The sequence below is a fragment of the Podarcis gaigeae genome, assembly GCF_964106915.1.
Source record: "Podarcis gaigeae genome assembly, chromosome: 13".
NCBI lineage: Eukaryota > Metazoa > Chordata > Lepidosauria > Squamata > Lacertidae > Podarcis > Podarcis gaigeae.
This window is the reverse complement of record NC_139689.1, coordinates 36,393,205-36,417,848: the sequence shown is the minus strand read 5'-3', so window position 1 is coordinate 36,417,848 and position 24,644 is coordinate 36,393,205. Positions and strand designations below refer to the sequence as shown.

Genomic DNA, 24,644 nt, shown 5'->3' with positions numbered 1-24,644 from the left:
GAAAATAAGTTGGTGGGTTTCTCTCAAGAAAATCTGCACAAAGGGTTATTGTCTATCTGGAAAAAACACCCCTGCCTTAGCCTTACCCATGTGTATTCCATGATTCCTGCGGTGGGATGCGGGTGGTGCTGTGGTCTAAAACCACTGAGCCTCTCGGGCTTGCCAATCAGAAGGTTGGCAGTTTGAATCCGTTTGATGGGGTGAGCTCCCATTGCTCTGTCCCAAGTCCTGCCAACCTAGCAGTTCAGAAGCAAACCAGTGCAAGTAGATAAATAGGTACCACTGCAGTGGGAAAGTAAACGGTGTTTCTGTGTGCTCTGGTTTCCATCACGGTGTTCCGTTGCACCAGAAGCAGTTTAATCATGCAGGCCACATGATCCAGAAAGCTGTCTGTGGACAAACGCCGGCTCCCTCGGCCTGAAAGCAAGATGAGCGCAGCAACCCCATAGTCGCCTTTGACTGGACTTAACCGACCAGGGGTCCTTTACCTTTACCTTCTTGCAGAAGGGCCACAGGTGCTGTGGTGGGTAGAGTACGTACTAGACTAGGACCTGGAAAGCTAGGGTTCAGATCCCCAATTGGCCATGAAGCTCACCGGCTTTCACAGGCTCCGAAGTCCTCAAGTAAATGCAGCCTTCTGCTAGCTGCGGAAAGGACTGTCGGGCCCCGGCGGGCTGAGGAATATTGAGGGGCCCCGACCGTCACATCATTTGCCATCAGACCACATAGCAAATATATTTTCACTTGCACAGGATAGTCCATTAAATGAATGTAGCATTTGGGTGCTGAATTTGGAAATGGGTGCCAGATTGGGTTTTGCTTGGTGCACACTGTTCCTTTTAGCACAAAGTATAGACCGGTCTGGTCTATTACACTGTGAGATTGCCACAGGATAATGTGTGTTCTGTTCCTAATGTACTCAGCTGGAGACAGTAGCCTTCAGAGAATTCAGAGACTCCCGGACCAAAAGTTTCATCGGCACGATAATGTCAGAGCATATCTGCTTTGACCACTGTTTGAAACAAGTTCAGTGAATTAATACCGCAGACTTACACCGTTTCAATTTTTCTTTCTGTCTTTTGCATGCTATTGGAATTTCCAATTGGCAGTGAAGATGGGGAATGGGGGCAAGTATCGCTCCATTGGTGCATGTCTACTTCAGATGTTGAACTTGTTAGTGGGGCTCTGATGTCCTTTAACACTATGAATTATTTCCTAGCATCTTAGCACCTTTGAACATTTAAAGCCAACCTTTCTAGCGAACAACATTGAACAGCGTTGAACTCAGACACCTATTGTGGCATAGGTAAAGTTCTGAAAGATGACGCTTTGTTCTGGATCTTAGGCAAGCCAATAGAAAAACCATGGGAAAAGCTCAACAATTTTGAGCTCTCCTGGTTTTTACTTTTTGAAATATGGGAACCCTACCTTAAAAAGGTAAAGGGGCCCCTGACCATTAGGTCCAGTCATGGCCGACTCTGGGGTTGCGGCGCTCATCTCGCTTTATTGGCTGAGGGAGCCGGCGTACAGCTTCCGGATCATGTGGCCAGCATGACTAAGCCGCTTCTGGCGAACCAGAGCAGCGCACGGAAACGTGGTTTATCTTCCCGCCGGAACGGTACCTATTTATCTACTTGCACTTTGACGTGCTTTCGAACTGCTAGGTTGGCAGGAGCAGGGACTGAGCAACGGGAACTCACCCCGTCGTGGGGAGTCGAACCACCAACATTCTGACCGGCAAGTCCTAGGATCTGTGGTTGACCCCACAGCGCCACCCGGGTCCCTCAACCCTACCTTATGTTCCTTTTAAAGATGGTGCCAGGGTGGGTGGGGGCAAGTTTCACCCTCTTCAAACACATCGTTCTTAAATTCTGCCCCCTCATTGATGGTCCCTTATAGTTGATGGTCATTGATGGACCTGAAAGATGTTTTTCACATTATAAGTCAATCATAATTTGGAGATTTAAATAGGCCTCCTATCCTCTGCCTGCTTATTTGAAAATGTGACTTTGAAAGAGGATGTGAGACAATGTTGATGGAGAACAAGAGACTATTGGAAATGATGGCTGTCCTCTGCCTCCAGACTTAAAGGCCCTCACTGCTGTCCTGCTTGTAGGATTTCCAGAGGCAATAAAGTAAAGGTAAAAGACCCCTGGACGGTTAAGTCCATTCAAAGGCGACTCTGGGGTTGCGGCACTCATCTCGCTTTCAGGCCGAGGGAGCCGGCATTTGTCCACAGACAGCTTTCCGGGTCATGTGGCCAGGATGACTAAACTGCTTCCGGTGCAGTGAGACACCATGACGGAAACCAGAGTGCACAGAAATGCTGCAGTGGTACCTATTTATCTACTTGCACTGGCATGCTTTCAAACTCCTAGATTGGCAGGAGCTGGGACAGAGCAACGGGTGCTCAGTCTGCCACAGGGATTCAAACCGCCAACCTTCCAATCAGCAAGCCCAAGAATCTCAGTGGTTTAGACCACAGCGCCACCCATGGAAAACAGGATGTGGAACTGAATAGGTCATCAGTCTGGTGCAGCAGCAGGGATCCATCCTCTTATTTAAGTTACCTCCAACAAAATTTAAAATGTGGGATATTCTGCTTCTTCTGTACTTCTCCACAATGTTTTCCGGGGGGCGGCGGCATTGTTTCAATGTTTAGAAATTCTTCTTTCTCTCCCCACACACATTGCTAGATCCTTACGACTTGCTTAACATATGCTGATGACGATTAATGTACAGATACGAATTCAGGACACATTTCAAAGGATCCTCTTTGCAAATTTCCAGATCTTTCTCTCTAGCTATCGGTATAGATATAGGCAGGGCTGGCCCAAGATATTTTGGCACCTGAAGCGAGCCGCAAAATGGTTCTTCCCTTCCAACCAGGGGAGAAGAGGTAAGTGAAGATCTACATCAAGAACAAGGGCGAGGGATAAAAATCTACATCGGGGTCTGCTGCCTTTGTGGATCCTGCTGTCCGAGGCGGCTGCCTCATCTTGCCTCATGGGCGGGCCGGCACTAAGTAGAGAAATATAAAGGGAGAACATTTTAAAAGAAATGTGGAAGGGCAGAAGGGGCAGGCCAAACACCTGGTGCTTGGGCCGCTGTAGCCAGGGGATGTTTTGTTGTGCCCGGGTTCCTTCACAACACGGAGATCTCAGTTGCCACAACGAACCTAGAAGCAACCCCGTGCCTCTTCCGCTTCTTAAAATAATTACACTACTTTACTTTGCCTGGCACAGCTTGTGCAGAAAACTCCATGGAGATTTTCTTTTTTTCATGCCTGTCCTCCGCGCAGATGGTTTGGGCGACGGATTAGGAACACTGTGTACTCTTCCTTGGAGAACCTAGATGGTGGGTGATGCTGGGAGGGCATGTTCCTCCTTTTTTTGTTGGCTGCAGATGCCAACAATGAGGACTGTGGAAGCTCCCTTTGAAGCTTGGGGTGTCGGTTTTACGTAGCAGCGTTGGGAGACCTGTTGCGTTCTGGGTGTTGCTGGACTCATCAACCCCAACCAGCATAGCCAAGGGTCATGACTGATGGGAGCTGATGGGAGCTCTAGTCTAGCAGGGGATGCAGGTGGCGCTGTGGGTTAAACCACAGAGCCTAGGGCTTGCCGATCAGAAGGTCGGTGGTTCGAATCCCTGCAACGGGGTGAGCTCCCGTTGCTCGGTCCCAGCTCCTGCCAACCTAGCAGTTCGAAAGCACGTCAAAGTGCAAGTAGATAAATAGGTACCACTCCGGCGGGAAGGTAAACGGCATTTCTGTGCACTGCTCTGGTTCACCAGAAGCAGCTTAGTCATGCTGGCCACATGACCCGGAAGCTGTATGCTGGCTCCCTCAGCCAGTAAAGCGAGATGAGTGCCGCAACCCCAGAGTCGGCCACGACTGGACCTAATGGTCAGGGGTCCCTTTACCTTTACTATATTCATGCATCTTATTAAACTTGATAATTTGCTTGCACTACATTTGTTTCTATCCAAATGTATGTGGCATTTTGAATGCTTAAAGACCAACGGAACTGCCCTTAGTTTGTTAAGCCTTAGGCCTCAAGCAATTCTCTTGCAGTGTTCTGGCGTCTCGTTGACAATTATGCTACAGTTCTGTGTTTCTCAGTTTGCATTTTTGATATTTTAAGGCTGCAGTTGCTGCAAGTTGGGCTTTAGCTTCTGTAAGTCACTTTAAAGTCCTCTTTGTGGAAAAGCAGCTTATGAATGCAAATCTAACATATCAAAGAAAACATTACTGTATAGCATTTAATTTTAAACCCAATTATCTACTATTAGTTTTTTATGCGCGCTCTCTCTCTCTCTCTCTCTCTCTGTATTCCCCCAAATTTCATCTGAACTCTATTTAAAAATATAAAAAAGAATTGCTAAAAAGTCAAGCAGAGACGTTAGGGGAGACTGCCTATGACAACGCAGGATGAATACCCCTGCTCTTTATCAAATTGTATGTAAACCGATTATTACGAAACAGTAATAGCCAAGAGTTTGGCATTAAACCTCACCCCCCTCCTCTTTTTCACAGCAACATATCATTGGTGGGTGGACAGATGAATCAGCGCTGCTGACTCAGTGTTTTGATTCCAGCTTTTCTTCTTGCCCTGCGCTGAAGGGTATTTCCTCCTTTTTTAAAAATAATAATAATATGAATATTGCTTTTTTAATAGAGAATCTAACAAAAAGAAAGAAAAACAAGAGAGGGTTGGAGTAAGGGGGAAACAATACAGAAAGCAACACTGCTGTGGGGGTTAGGGTGTCAGACTAGGACCCGGGAGATCAGGGTTCGAATCCCCCGCTCAACCATGAAACTCACTGGGTGGTGACTGTTAAGTTGTGGGTGAACATATCAGACGACACAGCGATTCTTCAAACAGCTCTTGTTTATTCACAGGCCCAGAACAGAACTAGGCTGAAGGGTTTAGCCAAGCTGCTTATATAGAGCTCAACTACAAAGAAACATTAACAACTTTCTGTAACTATCTAATTACTGAACGTCACTTTCAATTCCTTATTTGCATATGTGGACCTGAGTGAAAACTATCTACAGTATCCCCCTGCTGGCCCAGGGTGAGAACTTCAGTACATAACAGTGACCTTGAGCCAGCCCCTCAGCCGAACCTACCCTACCTGGTTGTTGTGAGCAGTGCTTTTTTTCTGGGGGGGGACGCAGGGGTACACATACCCCTAAACATTTTGTTAAACTTTGTACTTTTGTCCATTTACTGTATTTATTTTTCCCGATTTGAACTATAAAACAGCGATTTTCTTGAGACAAAATGAGAGTACAGTGGTACCTCGAGTTACAAACACTTTGGGTTACAGACTCCACTAAGCCAGAAATAGTACCTCAGGTTAAGAACTTTACCACAGGATGAGAACAGAAATCGTGCCGCGGCAGTGTGGTGGCAGTGGGAGGCCCCATTAGCTAAAATGGCACCTCAGGTTAAGAACGGTTTCAGGTTAAGAATGGACATTCGGAACGAATTACGTTCTTAACCCGAGGTACCACTGTATGGGTCAATATTTCCTCCGTAAGGCCCTGCTACAAATAGCCAGCTATCTTTGCGGCAGAGGCAGGTGTATTACAGGTAACATCCACAGGTGGGCGGGTCCCCTTCCACGCAGCACCGTTCTATTCCAGGCCTGGATTAGCACACCTAAATCCGAACGTAAGGCTATTCTAGGAGCCTTGTGCCCAGGTATTTCCCCTCATGACCTACAAACCTATGCAGAGGTTGAACACAGTCGGCTGCCACGGAATCGCCCACGTTTAGCAGCAGGATGCTGTCTGCACACTGCTGCACCGCCAGAGACGTCGTTGCGTGTGAGTGCGCAAGATGCAACAGGGGACTCCAGGCAGGGTGCAAAACCTTAAGGGGTGGTTCCTATCCAGCAAGCCTTTGCATTCATGGCACAGTTTGGGTGGCCTACTTTGCAGAGGACAATCCAGAAGATAGCAGACAGCTCAGATGGTCGTAGCCTTCCCTGCTAGGGAGAGATGTACAGACCCTCTAAGTGCCCCTATTTTCCAGGGATGTCTCTGATTTAGAGAAGCCATCCCAGTTTCTGATTTGATCCCGGAATGTCCCACTTTTCCTTAAAGGTAAAGGGACCCCTGACCATTAGGTCCAGTCGCAGACGACTCTGGGGTTGCGGCGCTCATCTTGCTTTATTGGCCAAGGAAGCCGGCGTCCAGCTTCTGGGTCATGTGGCCAGCATGACTAAGCCGCTTCTGGTGAACCAGAGCAGCGCACAGAAATGCCGTTTACCTTCCCACTGGAGCAGTACCTATTTATCTACTTGCACTTTGACGTGCTTTCGAACTGCTAGGTTGGCAGGAGCAGGGACCAAGCAACGGGAGCTCACCCCATCGCGGGGATTCGAACCACTGACCTTCTGATTGGCAAGCCCTAGGCTCTGTGGTTTAATCCACAGTGCCACCCGCTTCCCACTTTTCCTTAGGATGTCCCTATTTTCATTGGGGAAATGTTGGAAGGTATGGAGTTATCTGACACTACCCCCCGAGCCATCTGAAGACAATCCTGTATGGAAAAGGTTGTTTAATATCTTATTGTGTTTTTATATATGCTGTGGTACCTCAGGTTACATATGCTTCAGGTTACATACACTTCAGGTTACAGCCTCTGCTAACCCAGAAATATTACCTCGGGTTAAGAACTTTGCTTCAGGATGAGAACAGAAATTGTGCAGTGGCCCCATTAGCTAAAGTGGTACCTCAGGTTAAGAACAGTTTCAGGTTTAAGGTTTCTGGGGGGTTGGGGGGTATGCGTGGTGTATTGTTTGCATATCTATTAAAATGGTTGTGATGGTTTCTAAATTTGCACATATATATTACTCAGATTTCATGCCCACCTGTGTCCTCAGTCATGTCTGATCCACTAGGTTCTATTTATGCTCCTAGTCCTCAGTGAGGTGGAAATTGGGAATGCACCAGCCGTAGCTTTGAGAAATGGCAGTTTCTCCCTCTGTCACATGGAGTCTTTCCCTGTCATGTGTGTCTGCTGTGGCTTTGGGTGTTCAAGAAGCGGCAGAGGGAGGAAGTGCCAGTGAAAGCATCTGCGGTTTGCATTTCCTCTTTCACATTTCCTGTGCAATGTGTGCAGCAGGGGCTTGCGATACATGAGTCCCACCCACCTGGGGATTTTTTTGCACGGCAATCACATTGTCACTCTCTTGGGGTTTTTTTGCAGAATTTTGAGCAGACCTTTATGTAAGAAGAGAAACATACAGTACAGTGGTACCTTGGGTTACATACGCTTCAGGTTACAGATTCTGCTAACCCAGAAATAATACCTCGGGTTAAGAACTTTGCTTCAGGATGAGAACAAAAATCGCGCGGCAGTGGCATGGCAGGAGCAGGAGGCCCCATTAGCTAAAGTGGTGCTTCAGGTTAAGAACAGTTTCAGGTTAAGAACGGACCTCTGGAACTAATTAAGTATGTAACCTGAGGTACCACTGTAGTGGGAAATGGCAGGAAGGAGAGAGGGGCCAGCCAGCGGAAAGGGATGTGAGGCACACCAGGGGAATATACAGTGGTACCTCGGTTTAAGAACAGCCCTGTTTATGAACGAATCGGTTTATGAACTCCGCAAAACCGGAAGTAGTGTCCCGGTTTGCGAACTTTACCTCGGTCTAAGAACAGAATCCGAATGGTGGAAGGGCACCAGCGGCGGGAGGCCTCATTAGGGAAAGCGCGCCTCAGTTTAAGAACGATTTCGGTTTAAGAACAGACTTCTGGAATGGATTATGTTTGTAAACCGAGGTACAACTGTAACCAGAGGCCATGTGGCTGAGAGGGAGAAATTACGCAAGTGGCCAAACCTACAAGTTCTGCGCCTTTCCCATTTCCACATCACTCTCGTCCCCAATCTCAAGGCACCCGGTACTTATGAAACAGTAATTTAGAAGCAAGTGCCTCTGAGCATGTGCGGAGTGCCTTCCACTTCGCCGCAGAGAAAAGCCGCTTCCAAAAGCATCCTGGAAAAGGAGGGAGGTGAACATTCAGGCCCCTCTGAGCTTTGAGAGCTATAGAAGAAGGAGCCCTAACCACCTCCCCAATCAAGCAGAGCCTTTCCCTCAAAGAATTCTGGGAACTGTGGTTTACCCTTCACGGGGTTACTATTCCCAGCGACCCTTAGCAAACTACAGCGCCCAGAATTCTTTCGGGGTGGGGGGAGTTGGAGGAATGTGCTTTGTGCTTTAAAGGTGTAGGCAGCCAAAATAACTGGCTCCAGCTCGTGTGTATGGAGAAAATTGATGCGTCCTCCTCCACTCTCGTTGGAGAATCTGCAGCAGCTGATAAGACTGACGGCAAAAGAGGAAACGGGAAAGAGGAGTGCTTTGCGCACACGCCAAAAAACGGGGAAAAGATGCAGGAAACCGCGTAGCCTGGGAGGGAAGCTTTGCTAAGGAATTTCCCGCAGGGTCCTTGCGCCCTCAGCATCTCTGCATAGCCTCGGGGGTGATGGGCGCATCTGTGGCTGACCGGGGGCTCGCTCGCTCGCTCGCTTGCTTGCTTGCTTGCTTTGGCCACGTCGCACAATCCCCGTGCTGTTGGGGATCGATATTTTCCCAACAAGAAGCAACGACCCAGATCCCCAGAGCTTGCTGGACGAGCTGAAGGGAAGCTGCTGCATGCATCAGTTTTCTTCAGCTCGTGGGGAAATGGTGCAAACTTGGGTTGCGCTGTGATCCTTAGGAGCAAATCATTAATAACCCTTCCCCTCTCTTCATAAACAGGCTCTTGCACACTGGAGGTTGCGTACACACCATATATTTAAAGCCCCCCTCCAAAGAAGTATGGGAACTATAGTTTCAGGGTGCTGGGAATTGTAGTTCTGTGAGGATAAACTAAAGTTCCCAGGATTCTTCGCAGGGGGTTGTGTAGGTTGATTTAAATGTATGGAGTATACTTGCTCTGCTTGTGACGGCAGCCTGCTTCCACACATGGCTGGCTTTCACTTGAGGATCACAGCTTTTCCCAAACCTCCAGTTGTTTGGGACTACAACCTCCATCAGCCCCAGCCAGCATGTGCTGATCCCAGGGGCTGATGGGAGTTGTAGTTCCAAAGCATTTGGAGGGCACCCAGGTTGGGAAAAGACTGGGCAATGGGTATAAACTACAGAAAAGTCGACTGAGGTTCAACACTTGGGAGGTGGGGTCACTAAAATCAGTGCAGTCATAGGAGAAGCTGCCAAGAGAAGTTGCAGTGTTGTTGTTTAGTCGTTTAGTCATGTCCGACTCTTCATGACCCCATGGACCAGAGCATGCCAGGCACTTCTGTCTTCCACTGCCTCCCGCAGTTTGGTCAAACTCATGCTGGTAGCTTCGAGAACACTGTCCAACCATCTCGTCCCTGTCGTCCCCTTCTCCTTGTGCCCTCACTCTTTTTCCCAGCATCAGGGTCTTTTCCAGGGAGTCTTCTCTTCTCATGAGGTGGCCAAAGTATTGGAGCCTCAGCTTCAGGATCTGTCCTTCCAGTGAGCACTCAGGGCTGATTTCCTTCAGAATGGAGAGGTTTGATCTTCTTGCAGTCCATGGGACTCTCAAGAGTCTCCTCCAGCACCAGAATTCAAAAGCATCAATTCTTCGGCGATCAGCCTTCTTTATGGTCCAGCTCTCACTTCCATACATCACTACTGGGAAAACCATAGCTTTAACTATACGGACTTTTGTTGGCAAGGTGATGTCTCTGCTTTTTAAGAAGTTGCAGTACAGAACAACAAACCCCTGTGTTGCAACAAACCCCTGTGGGCACTGGTTACATATCCACATGACCACTGCTCCTTGTGCATTTTTCTAATCTATGGGTTGTGCTGAAGAAGATTCCAGCGAAACAGTCAGATTATCCGGCATCACTGTCCGTTGTTATTCACTTACTACTTCGGCACCATGAACTCCTAAAAAAAGTTTTACCGCTTAGCCCGCAGGATAGCATCTATTACTTTGTTTCAACCATAGACTTATTATACTTCTGCAGACTTTCAAAGATTGACAGACGTGTGTTCAATTGATTTCAAATATATTAGAGAATTTACAAGTGCACACATTTTGTTTTTGTTACTAAATCATGTATATTAATCAATAAGAATTACAGTGCTATCTAGTATACTGGTCTGCGTGTTGCTTGTATTGTTTGTTGTGTTAAGAGAAGTTGCAGAACAGCTGCCCTTGGAAGTTCCTAAAGGGGGAACTGATTGCAACATACATTTACAAATTTACTTGTTGGTGAACCGCAGCCTAATGAATGTATCTACCTTCAGTGGGAAATTTGGCTCTGCTGCTCCTTAAAATGTGAAAAGGCAGTGAAAAGGAAAGGATGCCCGATTGGTTGTATCCAATAATACTCAGAGGAGACCCATTGAAATGAATGGACCTAACAAATGTAGGTCTGTTAATTTAAATAGGTCTTCTCTAAGCAAAACATAGGTACAGCCTATGGCCACTGGCGAGGATCCTCTAGCTGCATATTCTCCCAGACATTTGACAGATAATGCTGATTTTGCTGTTGATGGATTGCATGTTTTTCTTGCTGTTTTACTGGGTCATTGGATTTTTTTAAAATCACGACGTATTGCTCCTTTGTTATGCTTTATGCCAGGCATAGGCAAACTCGGCCCTCCAGATCTTTTGGGACTACAACTCCCATCATCCCTAGCTAACAGTGGTCAGGGATGATGGGAGTTGTAGTCCCAAAACTTCTGGAGGGCCGAGTTTGCCTATGCCTGCTTTATGCTCTTAAATTTGTGTAAGTTGCTCGGAAGCACCGTAAGTGGCAAGTGACTAATAAATTGAAAAATAAAATAAACAGAACAGGCGCTCAATTTAAAAGTGCTGCCCTCCCCATTCTCTTCTGCATTGTGATTCATAAAGGACACACTTCAGATTAAAATAGAGCCTTTCAGCATCACATGTCGGGAAGCAAGGCCACAGCTAGGAGGTGGCGAAGTGGGGCCCCGCCAGGGGCGCAGCCGAGGAAGGGGCACAAAATTGGCTTGAAATATGTTCAGAAATATGTCTATAAATAAAAAATGATATTTTTAAAACAGAGGGTGAATTGAATGGGTGGAGGGTGGGGGGTTGGAGGAGAGGCGGATAGAAGAGCTGATTTGTCTGTGGCTAGGGGGCGCAATCCCCTTCATGGATCACTGCCTTGCCGTGGTGAAGGGGCTTGAATAACTCAGAGAAGCTATGAGCTATGCCGTGCAGGGCCACCCAAGATGGACAGGTTGTAGTGGAGAGTTTTGACCAAACGTGATCCACCTGGAGCAGGAACCGGAAAGCCACTCCAGTATCCCTGCCAAGAAAACTCCATGGACAAAGACAACACAATGGCAAACCTAGACAGCATGTTAAAAAGCAGAGACATCACCTTGCCAACAAAGGTCCGTATAGTTAAAGCTATGGTTTTCTCAGTAGTGATGTATGGAAGTGAGAGCTGGGCCATAAAGAAGGCTGATCGCTGAAAAATTGATGCTTTTGAATTCTGGTGCTGGAGGAGACTCTTGAGAGTCCCATGGACTGCAAGAAGATCAAACCTATCCATTCTGAAGGAAATCAGCCCTGAGTACTCACTGGAAGGACAGATCCTGAAGCTGAGACTCCAATACTTTGGCCACCTCATGAGAAGAGAAGACTCCCTGGAAAAGACCCTGATGTTCGGAAAGATGGAGGGCAGAAGGAGAAGGGGATGACAGAGGACGAGATGGTTGGACAGTGTTCTCGAAGCTACTAGCATGAGTTTGACCAAACTGCGGGAGGCAGTGGAAGACAGGAGTGCCTGGCATGCTCTGGTCCGTGGGGTCACAAAGAGTCAGACACGACCAAACAACTAAACAACAAAAGGGGGTGCAATCTGGACGGTTCTGCCAGGGGTACAAGATCACCCAGCTACGGCTCTGTAGGGGTCATAGCTCAGCGGTTGAGCATCCAATTTGCGCGCAGAAGATCTCAGGTTCAACTGCTGTCATCTCCAGGTAGCGCTACCTGAAACCCTGGAGGGCTGCTACCAGCCACTACTGAGCTAGATGGACCAACATTCTGACTCAGTATAAGTCATCTTCAAATGCTGCCATCGGTTCATTGGAGCTGTGTTTAGTGTGGAAGCATGTATGCCAGTACAGAAGATCAGACTTCAGCAGGGAAGACAGAGCATAGAGATCCAAACCTAGTTGCTGCTGGATCTGCCAGTGCTTCTGAGAAAGTCAGCCCAGGCTGGGACAATTCTCTAGGAGCTGAAGAGATGTCCCTGACCAAAATATTGAGGCAGCGATGCAATATGGGTTAAAGCACAGAGCCTAGGGCAGTCGGTGGTTCGAATCCCCACGACGGGGTGAGCTCCCGTTGCTCGGTCCCTGCTCCTGCTAACCTAGCAGTTTGAAATAATGTCAAAGTGCAAGTAGATAAATAGGTACCGCTCCAGCGGGAAGGTAAGCAGTGTTTCCGTGCACTGCTCTGGTTGGCCAGAAGCGGCTTAGTCATGCTGGCCACATGACCAGGAAGCTGTATGCCAGCTCCTTCAGCCAGTAAAGCGAGATGAGCGCCGCAACCCCAGAGTCGGCCACGACTGAACCTAATGCTCAGGGGTCCATTTACGTTTACCTTACACACAGCTGCCCTTGTTGCAAAGCAGTCTGGGATAGCTGCCACAACACTTGCACACAGTGTGAATGGTTTGCACCCAGGCAAGCGGGAATTGCTCAAAGTAACTGGAACACACTGTGTGAGCGCTAGAGATCTTATATTACGTGACCACATGCAGTGCCAGATTTATGTATAAGCTAAACAAGCTGTAGCTTAGGGCCCTACTCTCTTGCCCCCCCCCCCCAAAAAAGAGAGGAATAAAAGTACTGGATGTACATTTCTAAAATATAAGATAAAAAACAAATCAAATAAAACCTACATACAGCAACAGTGTTTTGTGTTGTGTAGGCTCCTATGATGTAAGTAATGGGCCCCACCTGCTAGCCTGCTCCCTAAAATATCACTGGTTTGCTCCTTTCTGTAGATAGGGTGCCTACATTCTGCATGGACTAGTTGCATGGCAACGTGTGCAAATGGCTTTAGATACCTATGAGGTCCGTAAATTACCATAGAGCATATATTCAACACAAAAAACAGCAACAATTTGTTGTCAACAAAGGACAGCTGGACATATAAAGGGCCCCATTACCTTCAGTAGCTTAGGACCTCATCAAACCTCAATCCAGCCCAGACCACATGCATACAATAATGGGGTTTGCTTTTTGTTTGTTTGTTTTTCTGAAAAAGGTAATTGTCTATGAGGTAACTAAAGGCTATTTCAAAAGAAACTCTCGCCATATAGAGGCCACTTGAACCTGCCTTCATGGCACCATGCTGTGAACAATTTCAGATTTATCAGTCAATGCTCAACGTATTTATTTATATTTTTTTTAAAAAAAATATTTCTTTGCTGCAATTGCATAAAAACATTTCTTACCAAAGCATTGGACAAAAATTATATATATACGCATTAAAAACTACACAAAAGCCAAAATCACAGTGGCAGAAACAATTTTCCATTGTGTGTGGGGTTTTTTGGTGGTTTGTTTTTTGGTTTTTTGCCATTTTGCAGGGGATAGTAGTCCCTTAATAAAACCCACAAACTGTACTGCCAAGCCCCCTTGCTGCCCTAAGCTGCCCACAGCCTACCTCACAGGGGCGTTGTGAGAATGAACAAGCAAATGGCTGAGAAACAGTGAGCTGTCAATCAGCATTTCTATTCTAAGCTCTTGATAATGGATTGTCCATGATAAACATACAGCAGTTAAAAACTGGGATCAGCTCAGTTTGCCACTGTCCAAACAAGCTAGCTACATTGGCCTATTTTGGAGTAGGACAATACATTGCAAACTGTGTTAGAGGAGGTGGTGATTTCAGCAGTGTTAGAAACTGAGATATGAAAGCTAGGAGCTAAATGGCACCTTAAGCCTAGAGTTATGGGCGCAACAATGGAATGTCTAGGCACACTTTTTTTATACGTATATAAGAACAGAAAGCTGAAAAATGAATGAACTGCAGCTAAAATGTTATGTTCATTTTTCATATGGTCTGGTCCTTCCCCTGCCCACCCCCCTAAGATTCTTAAGAGGGTCTCTTCTCCAGTCTTCAGAGAGTGGCTAGAAGTGGGGAGGCAGAAAAAGCTCCTCTTTTCCTTCCACTCTGCAGTTTTCATCTGAAATCTTAGGCGTGGTACTAGGTCCAGGCTCAGAAACTGCTCGCACTAATGAAATTCCCTGTCGCAAAATGCGCCTAGAAAAACGGGAGTTTCCAAAACTGGGCTTCAGGTCCTTTCAAGACGTTGTATACAAGTTTTCATTTAGAATAGCTGTCTTGTGAATGGAGGTCCTCAGTACAAATCATATTTTCTCACTAGTTGAGGCACATTATATATTTATATTTTTGTTTGCTTTTTAAAGCACCTAGTTAAGCAGTTGCATCTTTGAAATCCTTTGCAATGATGGGGAGAAGAGTTGGCCCATGAGAATTAACCCCCCCCCCCATGGTGAAGCACTACCGTTATATTAGGGCCAGCTAAAAATTCACCAAACAATAGCGAGCCAGCTTCCTCCTAATTTTGTGACATTTCCAGTTCGGCCTCGTAAACGTCCCCTTTCCGTTCCTGCGGCTTTTGCAACACCGCCAAAGATCCCGGGGCGTTCTCCTCTCCGATGGATCTGCTCTCCCCCTCCTAAAATGTTATGCAGCCGGATCCCGGGGTTACACGTCCCCAACTGCGCGCTAGGGATCAGGGTGGCAAATCTCCCCGGCCGCGCTTGATCCTATTTCGGAGCAAGTGCAGGGCGCGCGTTGCTTTACGCATTTTAGCGCAAAAACGCGCGGAAGAAGGGGTTGGATTGCATCGCTTGCTGTTATTTCTTTTAATAATCCGTCGGCCGGGGAGGGGGCGGGGAAGGGATAGGATGGCCGTGCCTGCCTCCCTCCCTGTTGCAACGGGGTGGATGAGTTCAGTGGGTTTTTCTCTCTTTCAATGGCGAGGGGGGCGGAGGGCGGCACGGACGCGCAGGGGGAGGAGGAAGAAGAGCGCGTCGTCGCCTGCCGTTTAGCTTCCTTTCCTGCCACAGCAGAAAAAAGGGGGGTGGACAAGGCGCGCGAGAGAGGGGTGAGAAGCTGATCTCTTTAAGACCCAGCGGGAATTTTCTCTCGGGTTTGCCCCCCGTCCCTTCTCTCTCTCCCCTCCTCTCTTCCCCCCAACCTTATCATTATTATATTTTTAATTTTTTTTTTTTAGGAGCGACAGGCTGCGCCGTTCGCAGAAGCGCCGGGTCTCCACCACCATCGGGCTGCAAAGACTGAGAGAGCGACCAGAAACAAGAGGAGGAGGAAGAAGACGAAGAAGAAGAAGAGAGGGAGGCAAAGGGATGAAGGGGAGGCGTAACGCTCCGAGCAGCCGGCGACAGTGGGCCTGAGCTGATCCGAGCCTGAAGGGTCGCGCTTCCCTGTAACCATCGGTAAGGAAAAGCAGCCTCTCTCTTTTTGGAAACGTTCTCTCCTCCGCCCCCGCTGACCACATTTCCCTGACACAATGAACGCCGTGTTGTAGGAGGAAGAAGGAGAAGCGTGCATTAGCTCCCCCCCCCTTCCCCTCCATCCCTTGTTTCTCGCGATGTGAATCCGCTGCCGCAGCTCGTCTGGGAAGAGGCAGCTCGGAGGGGGAATCGGAGGAAGGGTGGGCGCGTGGAAAGAGGACCTAACGTGGGGCTATGTGGTGTCCAGGACACCCGAAGATTCGCTGAACCATGATGAAGACTGAGCCCCAGAATAGTCCTGGTGGCAGTAGCAGCAGCAGTAGCAGCGGTGGCGTCAGCGGCAACAACGGAGGAGGGAGCCTACGGAGTGCCTCGCCTCACCGGAACGCCTACGAAGCTGGCATCCAGGCCTTGAAAGCCACCAAGGATGCCCTTGGCAACGCCGAGAGCGAGGAGGCCAAGAAAGCCCGGAACAAGAAGTATGGCTCCAACGTCCACCGGATCAAGAACATGTTCCTGCAGATGGGGACGGCGGGCCCCGCCGGGGAGGGTGCCATGGACCTGGCCAAGATGAAGGAGAAGCCCGTGCGGCTGTCCTTGCCCCGGGCCAGCAGCCTGAACGAAAACGTGGACCACAGCGCCCTTCTGAAGCTGGGCACCAGCGTGTCCGAGAGGGTGAGCCGCTTCGACTCCAAGACGGACAAACCGCTCTCCAAGCTGCAGGAGACGAGGAAGATCTTTGAGAGGAGCCTGCAGGAGAAGGAGACCAGCAACAAGCTTCTGCTGAGGAAGGAGAGGGCCGGGTTCCAGGACAGGAAGCTGGATGTGGTGGTGAGGTTCAACGGCAGCACTGAGTCCTTGGACAAGTTGGACACTGAGGCCGTGTCGCCCACCGTAAGCCAGCTCAGCGCCGTCTTTGAGAAGGCCGACTTGAGGAACAACCTCCACAAGGCCCCTGGGAAAGTCGGGTCCCTCAACTCCAAGATCGTCCCCAAGAGGCCCAGGGTTTTCCTTCAGGCCCCAGAAGGGGCCAAAGCAGAAGGAAGAAGTAGTAGTAGTAGTAGCGACGGGCCTACTGCTCTCCAGGCGAGAGGCAGGCTGCCCGAGGCTGACAAGAGCCAGGCCAAGCTTCCCGCTGGCGGAGGGGCAGGGGTGAAGCCGGGGGATGGCAACGCGGGAGGCCTGCGTCCCCAGAAGGTCCAGGAGGTGCGCAAGATCAAGCCCGTGGAAGTGGAGGAGAGTGGGGACTCGGAGCAGGAGTTTGAGGCGGCCGAGGTGGCAGTGGCGGCGGCAATTGCTGAAGAGCGCAGCAAAGCCGCTTCCAAGGGGCTTGGCGAGGCGAACCGGGCAGAGGTGATCCAGGCCGAGGTCACGGTGCACGCCGCCTTGGAGAACGGCCGGCCGGGTGGCGAGAGGCACCTGGAGACGCCAGACCCTCTGGCGGACGCTTTCGGCGAGGAAGGGGCCAAGGCGGAAGGGCCGGAGGAGAATGACTTGTGTGATGAGTCGAAGAGAGAGGACTTCTCCGAGGCTGACCTGGTGGACATCAGTGCCTACAGCGGGCTGGGGGAGGATTCGGGAGGGAGCGGGCTGGACGAAGACGAAGACGCCGACGGGCTGTACGCACCGGAATCCAGCTGCATGGAGATTGCCGGGCTGTCGGAAGAGGAGGAGGCCGCCCCCAACCGCAAGATCCATTTCAGCACTGCTCCCATCCAGGTAGGCCAAGGCAGGAGATGTTCTGAGCAGGTAGGACATACGACTGGGCTTGGCAAGGCTCAGGTGTTCCTGGGTCTGGGAAGTCCGTCGGCTGCTGGGGGTCACTGTCAGTGAGTTTTCTGAGCTAGAATCTTCAAATCATTTTAGAGTTGGAAGGAACCAAGGGAATGATCTCGTCCAATGCCCTGCAGTGCAGGAATATTTTGTCCAATATGGGGCTCAAACCCACGACCCTGAGATTAAGAGTCTCACGCTCTACCAACTGAGCTACCCCTCAGTTTGGCCTAGTTCTCACATGTAGCTTATGAGGTGGGGAAGGGCCACAGCTCAGGGATAGTGGATCTGCTTTGCATGCAAGAGGTTTCAGGTGCAGCCCGTGACTTTGACAGATGGGAGAGACCCCTGCCTGAAATCCTGGGGGGCTGCTGCCAGTCAGTGTAGACAATACTGAGGAAGATGGTCAGAGGTCTCACCCAGTGTAAGGTGGCTTTCTGAGTCCCTGTATCGTGACTGTACCTCCACAAAGGCTGCAAGCCGAGCTTGCTTGATGGGGTGGCTTCTCCATCCAAAAATTATCTTGTGTGCAATAAGTATGTTCCCTGTACATGCCATGCCAAGGAGAAGGCATGAAGCTCCACCTTCTTCCTGATCAGCTAGATTTCTACATGAAAGGAAAGGCGTGTAAATAGACATGCGCTTGTTTGTGTGGAGCTGCATAAACCTGCCATCTGGATTGGCCTAGTCGTGGCACAGACTCCCACAACCCACTGGCCTGTTGGGGAGGACCGGGCCTAAAGATGGGCTTTCTCCCCACACCTCAGGAAGATTTCCAATGAGAAGACCTCGATATCAAAAAGCCTTAGCAAACGTTTACTTGAGGACTACAGACCGACAGGAAAGGGGTTGTGTGTGCCCCTTTTGCATATATGTATTTTTATTTTGAACTTTGGGAGCTCTGGAAACACCGGAGGGAAGGTTCTCTTCAAGAACAGCAAAGCAAAACTCTCATCCTAAGGGCTAGGGGCAGAAAAAAAGGGGCCTGGTTTCTGCTTTTAACAGGGCTGGCCTCTCTCTGAGGCAGATCTACAGGACTCGAGACTATCTGTGCAAAGGTGGTTTTAGGACCAATAGGCCAGACAGTATCATGGCAGAGAGTGACAGTGTTTAGGAGTGCCCCCGCCCCTACTCTCACTCAATCCCCCCCTTTTTTCCTTTCCATTGTAGAATCCCAGGGAGAGAGAGAGTATTTGTGTAGGGTGGAAAATCAGGGAATGGGTGGGGTTGAAGGAGACCGTTCCCTAGCCTGAGATTTCGGCAGACAGGGAGATGCTGCTGAGGTGACTTGATATTGCAAAGCAGTCTGGGGGTGGAAGAGGGAGAAACCATTCTCCATCCCCCCCCTTTTTTTTTTTTTGCAAAACCACTGCTTTTATGGAACACTCAGGGTAAGGGAGGGATTATTAATGAACCTGTTTCTGTCTGGCTGCTGGTAGTAAAGAGGATAACACATTGGATGTGAAATCTCCGTTTCTCACACTCCATCCCACCTCGGCTGGGGGCTGCATGTTTCTGGAAGAAGGAGGGAGAGGGGAGGGGTGGGCTGGGGAGAGAGATGTCACCGACACAAATTCAGGGAGATGGCTCATCGCCATCTGTTCCTTTCCAGCCCTCCTGCCGCCCCAATGCCCCTTATTCCCTCTCGGAGTTGCTATCTTTTTATCTCTCGGATTGGCTACCTTTCTACTCTTCAACACCTTGCAAGGATCAAAGGCGTACTGACCATCATTCCCAAACAGTTAGCTAGGTTTTGTCCCTTGCAAAAGGCCAGCTTTGCCAGGGGGGAATCTGGAGGCAGGAAGACTCTCTAGTCTTCCCCAGATGAGGGAAATGAATGGCAGCTCTCCTGTTTTGCTGGGGACTGGGGCCCACAGGGAGAGGGGCAATCAATAACCAGAGCCTGGTCCAGGGGTGTGGTAAGGCGAGGCAAATCAGGACCATGGACAGCTCCGACTAGGCGCTGCGTGCTGAGCTTGGGGTGATGTTGTCTCAGCAGAAGGCTTAGGGTCATCTGAAGCCTTTGAAAGGACTGCAGGGTTTGACTTTCCAGTAGCTCTGCCCCCCTGCCCCGACCCCAGAGAGCTGTTGGCAATATTTAAAGGGCCTGTAGCCTGTTCTTCAGTCACAGGAGATTTTGCATGGGGATCATCTTCATATGCAAGAGCTACATCTTCAGGCCTGGTCAGTGTAGAAGGGGCTGTTGCTGAAGGGTCTCCTCTCCAGTGGGTTGACAGGTTTGTCATCCGAATCAGATCCATGTTCAGGCCAGCACTGGGAACCTGAGGCAGGGGAACATGACAGCCCTCTGGCAGGTGCCCATGGGGTCACAGGCCTGGATAGGAGGAGATGGTCAATCAGGCCAACGTTTTCAGGTTCTGAGATAGGATTCAACATAGATCATTAACTCAGGTTGCCCATGATATCTCCACTCTGATTGGTGTGTTGCTGGCAGCCGGGCCAGCAAGACCCCAATTGAAATCCCTGCTCAGCTGCAAAGCTTCCTGAGTCTGTCCCCCATCTCTCAGCCTAACCCACCTCGCTAGGTTGTCATGAAGATAAAGGGGAGAAACACAAGTCGTTTTGAGTTCTTTGGGTAGTTGGGACAAAAAAGGAAAATGTCTGGAGAAAGATTAGAACATGGGAACATGGGTGAATGTCCTACGAGCAGATGGCAGGGGCAAAGAAGCTGTGTTCAAAATTTACCAAACACCAGGTGTGGGTCCGGTTGTGATTATGTGGAGTTTTCTGGGTGCCAGGCTAGCAACCACAGTTTAGGAAACCTCTGCCTTGGTCCACAGTTAATACCAATTCCGTTCCCCCTGTGTGTGATTCTCCTTCTTGCATTCTGGGACAAGTGAACCGTTGCCAGAGTAAGCTACAGCCCATTAATGTTGTCGAGATCATAGCATCGTGGAATTGTAGCATTGGAAGGGAACCTAAGGGCCACCTAGTCAAGCCCCAGACATTCCATTGTGGTGATCGTAATCTACGTAGGTTTAAGATGCCATGAGGTGCCTAGCTTATATATATCCTGAGTTTCTAACGCTGCGAAGAAGGTGCCCTGCGCCAATAAGTTAACAGGGACGGGAGAGCGATGTTGCAACTGTGCTCTTTCCATAGGAATCTAGTTGGTTGCCATGGGGTCAGGATGCTGGCCTAGATAGACCTTTGATGTGATGCAGCAAAGCTCTTAGCTTCTCACAGTGCATCGTTACTCTGTGGAACTCACTCCCTCAAGAGGGATTCAGATTCACCAATTTGTGTGAATTTAAAAGAATGGACAAATTCATGGAGGAGAGAGGGCTGTCAGGGCTACTCGCTACGATGACTCTGCTCTGCCCTTGATGCTTGGAGGCAGTAATACTTCTGAATATTGTGGATGCTTGGGTTGCGATCATGATCCGTGCAGGAGGCACATTCGCAACCAGCAGCATTCGCAACCCGCAGCGCTGCGTCTGTACACACTGCATCTGTTGCAATTCAGCGTTTCTGCGCATGCGCGAAGTGCAATTTAGTGCTTCTGCGCATGCGCAAGCGCTGAAACCCAGAAGTAACCTGTTCCAGGTTTTGGCGGGTCCATAACGCAAAAAAAACCCCCGCAACCTTAAGCGTCTGTAACCCGAGGTATGACTGTACCAATTGTTGAAAACTACAGGAGGGGAGAGTGATCTTCTGCTCAGGCCTCGCGAGTTTCCCCATAGGCATCTGGGTGGCTACTGTGAGAACAGGATGCTGGCATGGACCTGATCCATCAGGCTTTTCTTATGTTCTTTGGCCTTCTGGCATCGTTCTGTCTTAGCCAATATCCTGGCACCAGGTCATGGCATATGGGACTGCTCCCTGGCAGAAGAGGAAGCATTGCTCCAGTCAGGCTGGCATAAGAGAGCTCAGGTCCCTGGGAGCTGAGAGAGTGCGTTAGCTTATAGGCTCAAGGGTCAAATTTTAAGACCCTGGGGTTTTAAAATCCATGATCACCAACTCCAAACTAGGGACCACCACAATTTACATGTGAACAGAGCCATATTGCTTTGTGTGTTTTACCCATGGATGGGAGCTGAGTGTTAGTAAAGGTAAAGGGACCCCTGACCATTAGGTCCAGTCGTGACTGACTCTGGGGTTGCGGCGCTCATCTCACTTTACTGGCTGAGGGAGCCGGCGTACAGCTTCTGGGTCATGTGGCCAGCATGACTAAGCCACTTCTGGCGAACCAGAGCAGTGCACGGAAACGGCGTTTACCTTGGTTAGACCCCTGCAAATAACAATTAAATGGTTAGACCCCTGCAAATAACAATTAAATCTGCCAAATGCCAACACAACAAGAAAACAACAAAGTTCCTCAGGGAGATAAAGCAGATAACCTTGACCTAGTCTAGGACATTGGCAAGGCCGGCTCTGTCATTGGGCAGACTGAATCAGGTGCCTCAGGCATGGTTACTTCTGTGATATTTTTTGCTCCCTAGGAGAGGTGCTTGTGGGATGTTCTGTCTCAGATAGCAAAATATAAACCTGGCCAGCCTTTGGGGGACGGTGCATTTTGTCCTTCTCTGGAGTTGAGGGCAGCGTTTGTTGTTGCTCCCCGGGCAGCGAGGCGTCTTAGGCAGTGAGGGCTTCCACAGAAAGTGGCAGGATGCCTGGCAGGTCTTTTGTGCTCGTGAAATTCCTTTTAGGGAGACTCCGTGGGCGAACCTTGTGCCGAACAGAAGGCACGACATTTGCCGCATGTGTGGCTGGGAAGGAAACCTCCCCCGTTGCCGGTGACCCTGAAGGGTGGGTCTTCTTTGGTCTTTTTCCTGTTTCTCCTGCTTGGTGGGCTTGGCCTGGATTCGCCCCTCGTCCCCTTTGGGTCTCTGCTGATAGGTTAGTGCAGGGGGGAAGGAACTATTCTTAGCTCAAGGGCCACATTTCCAGCTTTCCAGGGGCTGTGGGCCAGTGGCGGGTGGAAACAGAGGTGCAGGTCAATTCTGTATCCAGGGCGGCCGCCTACCAGCTCCATCTGGTACGCAGGCTGAGACCCTACCTGCCCACAGACTGTCTCGCCAGAGTGGTGCATGCTCTGGTTATCTCCCACTTGGACTACTGCAATGCGCTCTACGTGGGGCTACCTTTGAAGGTGACCCAGAAACTACAACTAATCCAGAAAGCAGCAGCCAGACTGGTGACTGGGAGTGGCCGCTGAGACCACATAACACCGGTCCAGAAAGACCTACATTGGCTCCCAGTACGTTTCCGAGCACAATTCAAAGTGTTGGTGCTGACCTTTAAAGCCCTAAATGGCCTCAGCCCAGTATACCTGAAGGAGCATCTCCACCTCCACTGAGGTCTAGCTCCAAGGGCCTTTTGGTGGTTCCCTCACTGCGAAAAGTGAAGTTACAGGGAACCAGGCAGAGGGCCTTCTCGGTAGTGGTGCCCTCCCTGTGGAACACCCTCCCATCAGATGTGAAGGAAATAAACAACTATCTGAAGACACCTGAAGGCAGCCCTGTTTAGGGAAGTTTTTAATGTTTGATGTTTTGTTGTGTTTTTAACATTCTGTTGGAAGCCATCTAGAGTGGTTGGGGAAGCCCGGCCAGATGGGTGGGGTATGAGTAATAAATCATCATCATCATCATCATCATCATTAAACTGGTGGGGCAATGAATGCAAATTTCACCTTTGTGCTGTAGGCTAGTTTCTGCACACACTCACATGCTCCTCTTTAACCTGCGAACAGACCAGCAAAAGGCACAATCAGCATTCAAGGACACATCCCAGCCAGGCAAAACCTTTGCACTATGAAGCAGGACCAGCGAGGGGTGAGGCCTGGACAGTCAGAAAGAGATGGGAAGGATGCCTTTGGCCCTTGGGGCCAAGGTTCCCTATGCCTGTGTTAGTGGATGAAGAGATTTGGTTAACGGTGAATCCTACCTTGAAAGGAAATGCCGCTGGTCTCAGCCTTTATTTTGGTGAGAAATCTGTTCCTGTCTTCTTTTATTCAAGCTAGTTCTGCAGATGAACTGTGGTCTGTAGGAAGAGCAGCTTATCATATTCCTGCTCCAGTCTGTGCCCTCCCAGCAGTTTGGAGAGCTTCATTGCCAATGGTTTAGATGCAGGTTTATTACATCGCTCACTGGGGCAAGGCGGTTTGAGCATATTACACTGATCCTGGCCCAATTGCACTGGCTGCCAATTGGGACCAGATCAAAGTGCTGGTTTTGAACTATCAAGCTTTAAATGGCTCAGGACCACCATGCCTCAAGGACCGCCTTTCTCCATATGAACCAACCCAGACCCTGCAATCATCATCTGAGGCCCCTCTTCACATACCTCCTCTGCCCAGAGGTGGGAACACAAGAACTGGGCCTTTTCTGTGTTGGCTCCCCATTTGTGGCATGCTCTCCCCAGGGAGACTTGGCTGGTGCCATCATTACACACAATTAGGCACCAGGAGAAAATGTTCCTCTTCAACCAGGCCTTGGGCTGATTGCCATCCGATGCCCTTTTAAATGTGTTGTGGGATGGGGGTGGGGTTATTGGTCTGTTTTTGTTTTTATTATGTATGTTGTGTGATTTCATGTTGTGATTTTATGTTGTGAACTGCCCTGAGAGCTGTGGATGAAGGGCAAATTTAAATAATAACAACAACAATATATTGCTTCCCACTAAAAAATACCACAATGTCATTTATAGCCGAGTAAAAAACAATCACCAATGATAAAATCAGATAGGATATTAAAAACAGATCTAACACTACAGCAGCGTTTTTGCTTCCCAAGTGCCTGGGGAAATAAAAATGTTATTTTCATGGCACTGAAACAATGACAAGGTTGGCAACAGGCAGGCATTCCGGGGGAGAGCATTCCAGAAACAGTGGGCCACTACAGAGAAGGCTCAGTCTCTCCTCACCACCTTCTCAAGTTCCCTGGGATGTGGAGTTCACAGAAGAGGTGATGTTCTCAGCATCCAGGCAGGTTCATAATGGGGAAAGGCAGCTCCTTAGGTATAGCCCCAAACAACTCTTCTTTGAACAGCAACAAACACAATGAGGGGGCGAGATGGCACGGTGCATGTTGCCCTCCAGAGTCACACAATGCTTTGCTACCCTTGCCAGTCAAATGTGCCACCCAGGAGGAAGGAGACATTCTTTCAGGGAGTGTATTCCCAGCAGTGGCACTACACCAAGGAAGGTCGCAATGGCAGGGGGCAAATCACTCCTGTGAAAAACAGCTTAATTTAATAAACTAGATTCAGATCTTGTGGTTAGGAGGGAATGTTCCTGCTTTGTTTCATACTAGCAACCGCATACCCAGCTTTGCTCAGGAATACTAAGCATCAAAAGGAGCGCAGTTTTG

At 49.3% G+C, this 24,644-nt stretch overlaps 1 protein-coding gene across 3 annotated transcripts in view; it reads left to right on the top strand.

The window, feature by feature from the left end:
* Positions 1 to 14,927: 14,927 nt before the first annotated feature.
* PPP1R9B (protein phosphatase 1 regulatory subunit 9B) overlaps positions 14,928 to 24,644 on the top strand; it is an 85,822-nt gene continuing 76,105 nt past the window's right edge. Inside the window, exons 1-2 of one of the 3 annotated variants that reach the window (XM_083709271.1) lie at positions 14,928 to 15,016; positions 15,303 to 17,259. In XM_083709271.1, coding sequence (XP_083565397.1) covers positions 15,811 to 17,259 — 1,449 coding nt within the window. In that variant the 5' untranslated portion in view covers positions 14,928 to 15,016; positions 15,303 to 15,810. Of the gene's footprint in view, positions 15,017 to 15,062; positions 15,174 to 15,197; positions 17,260 to 24,644 lie in introns of those variants that run through there. The other 2 variants (XM_083709269.1, XM_083709270.1) reach the window with 2 other exon arrangements.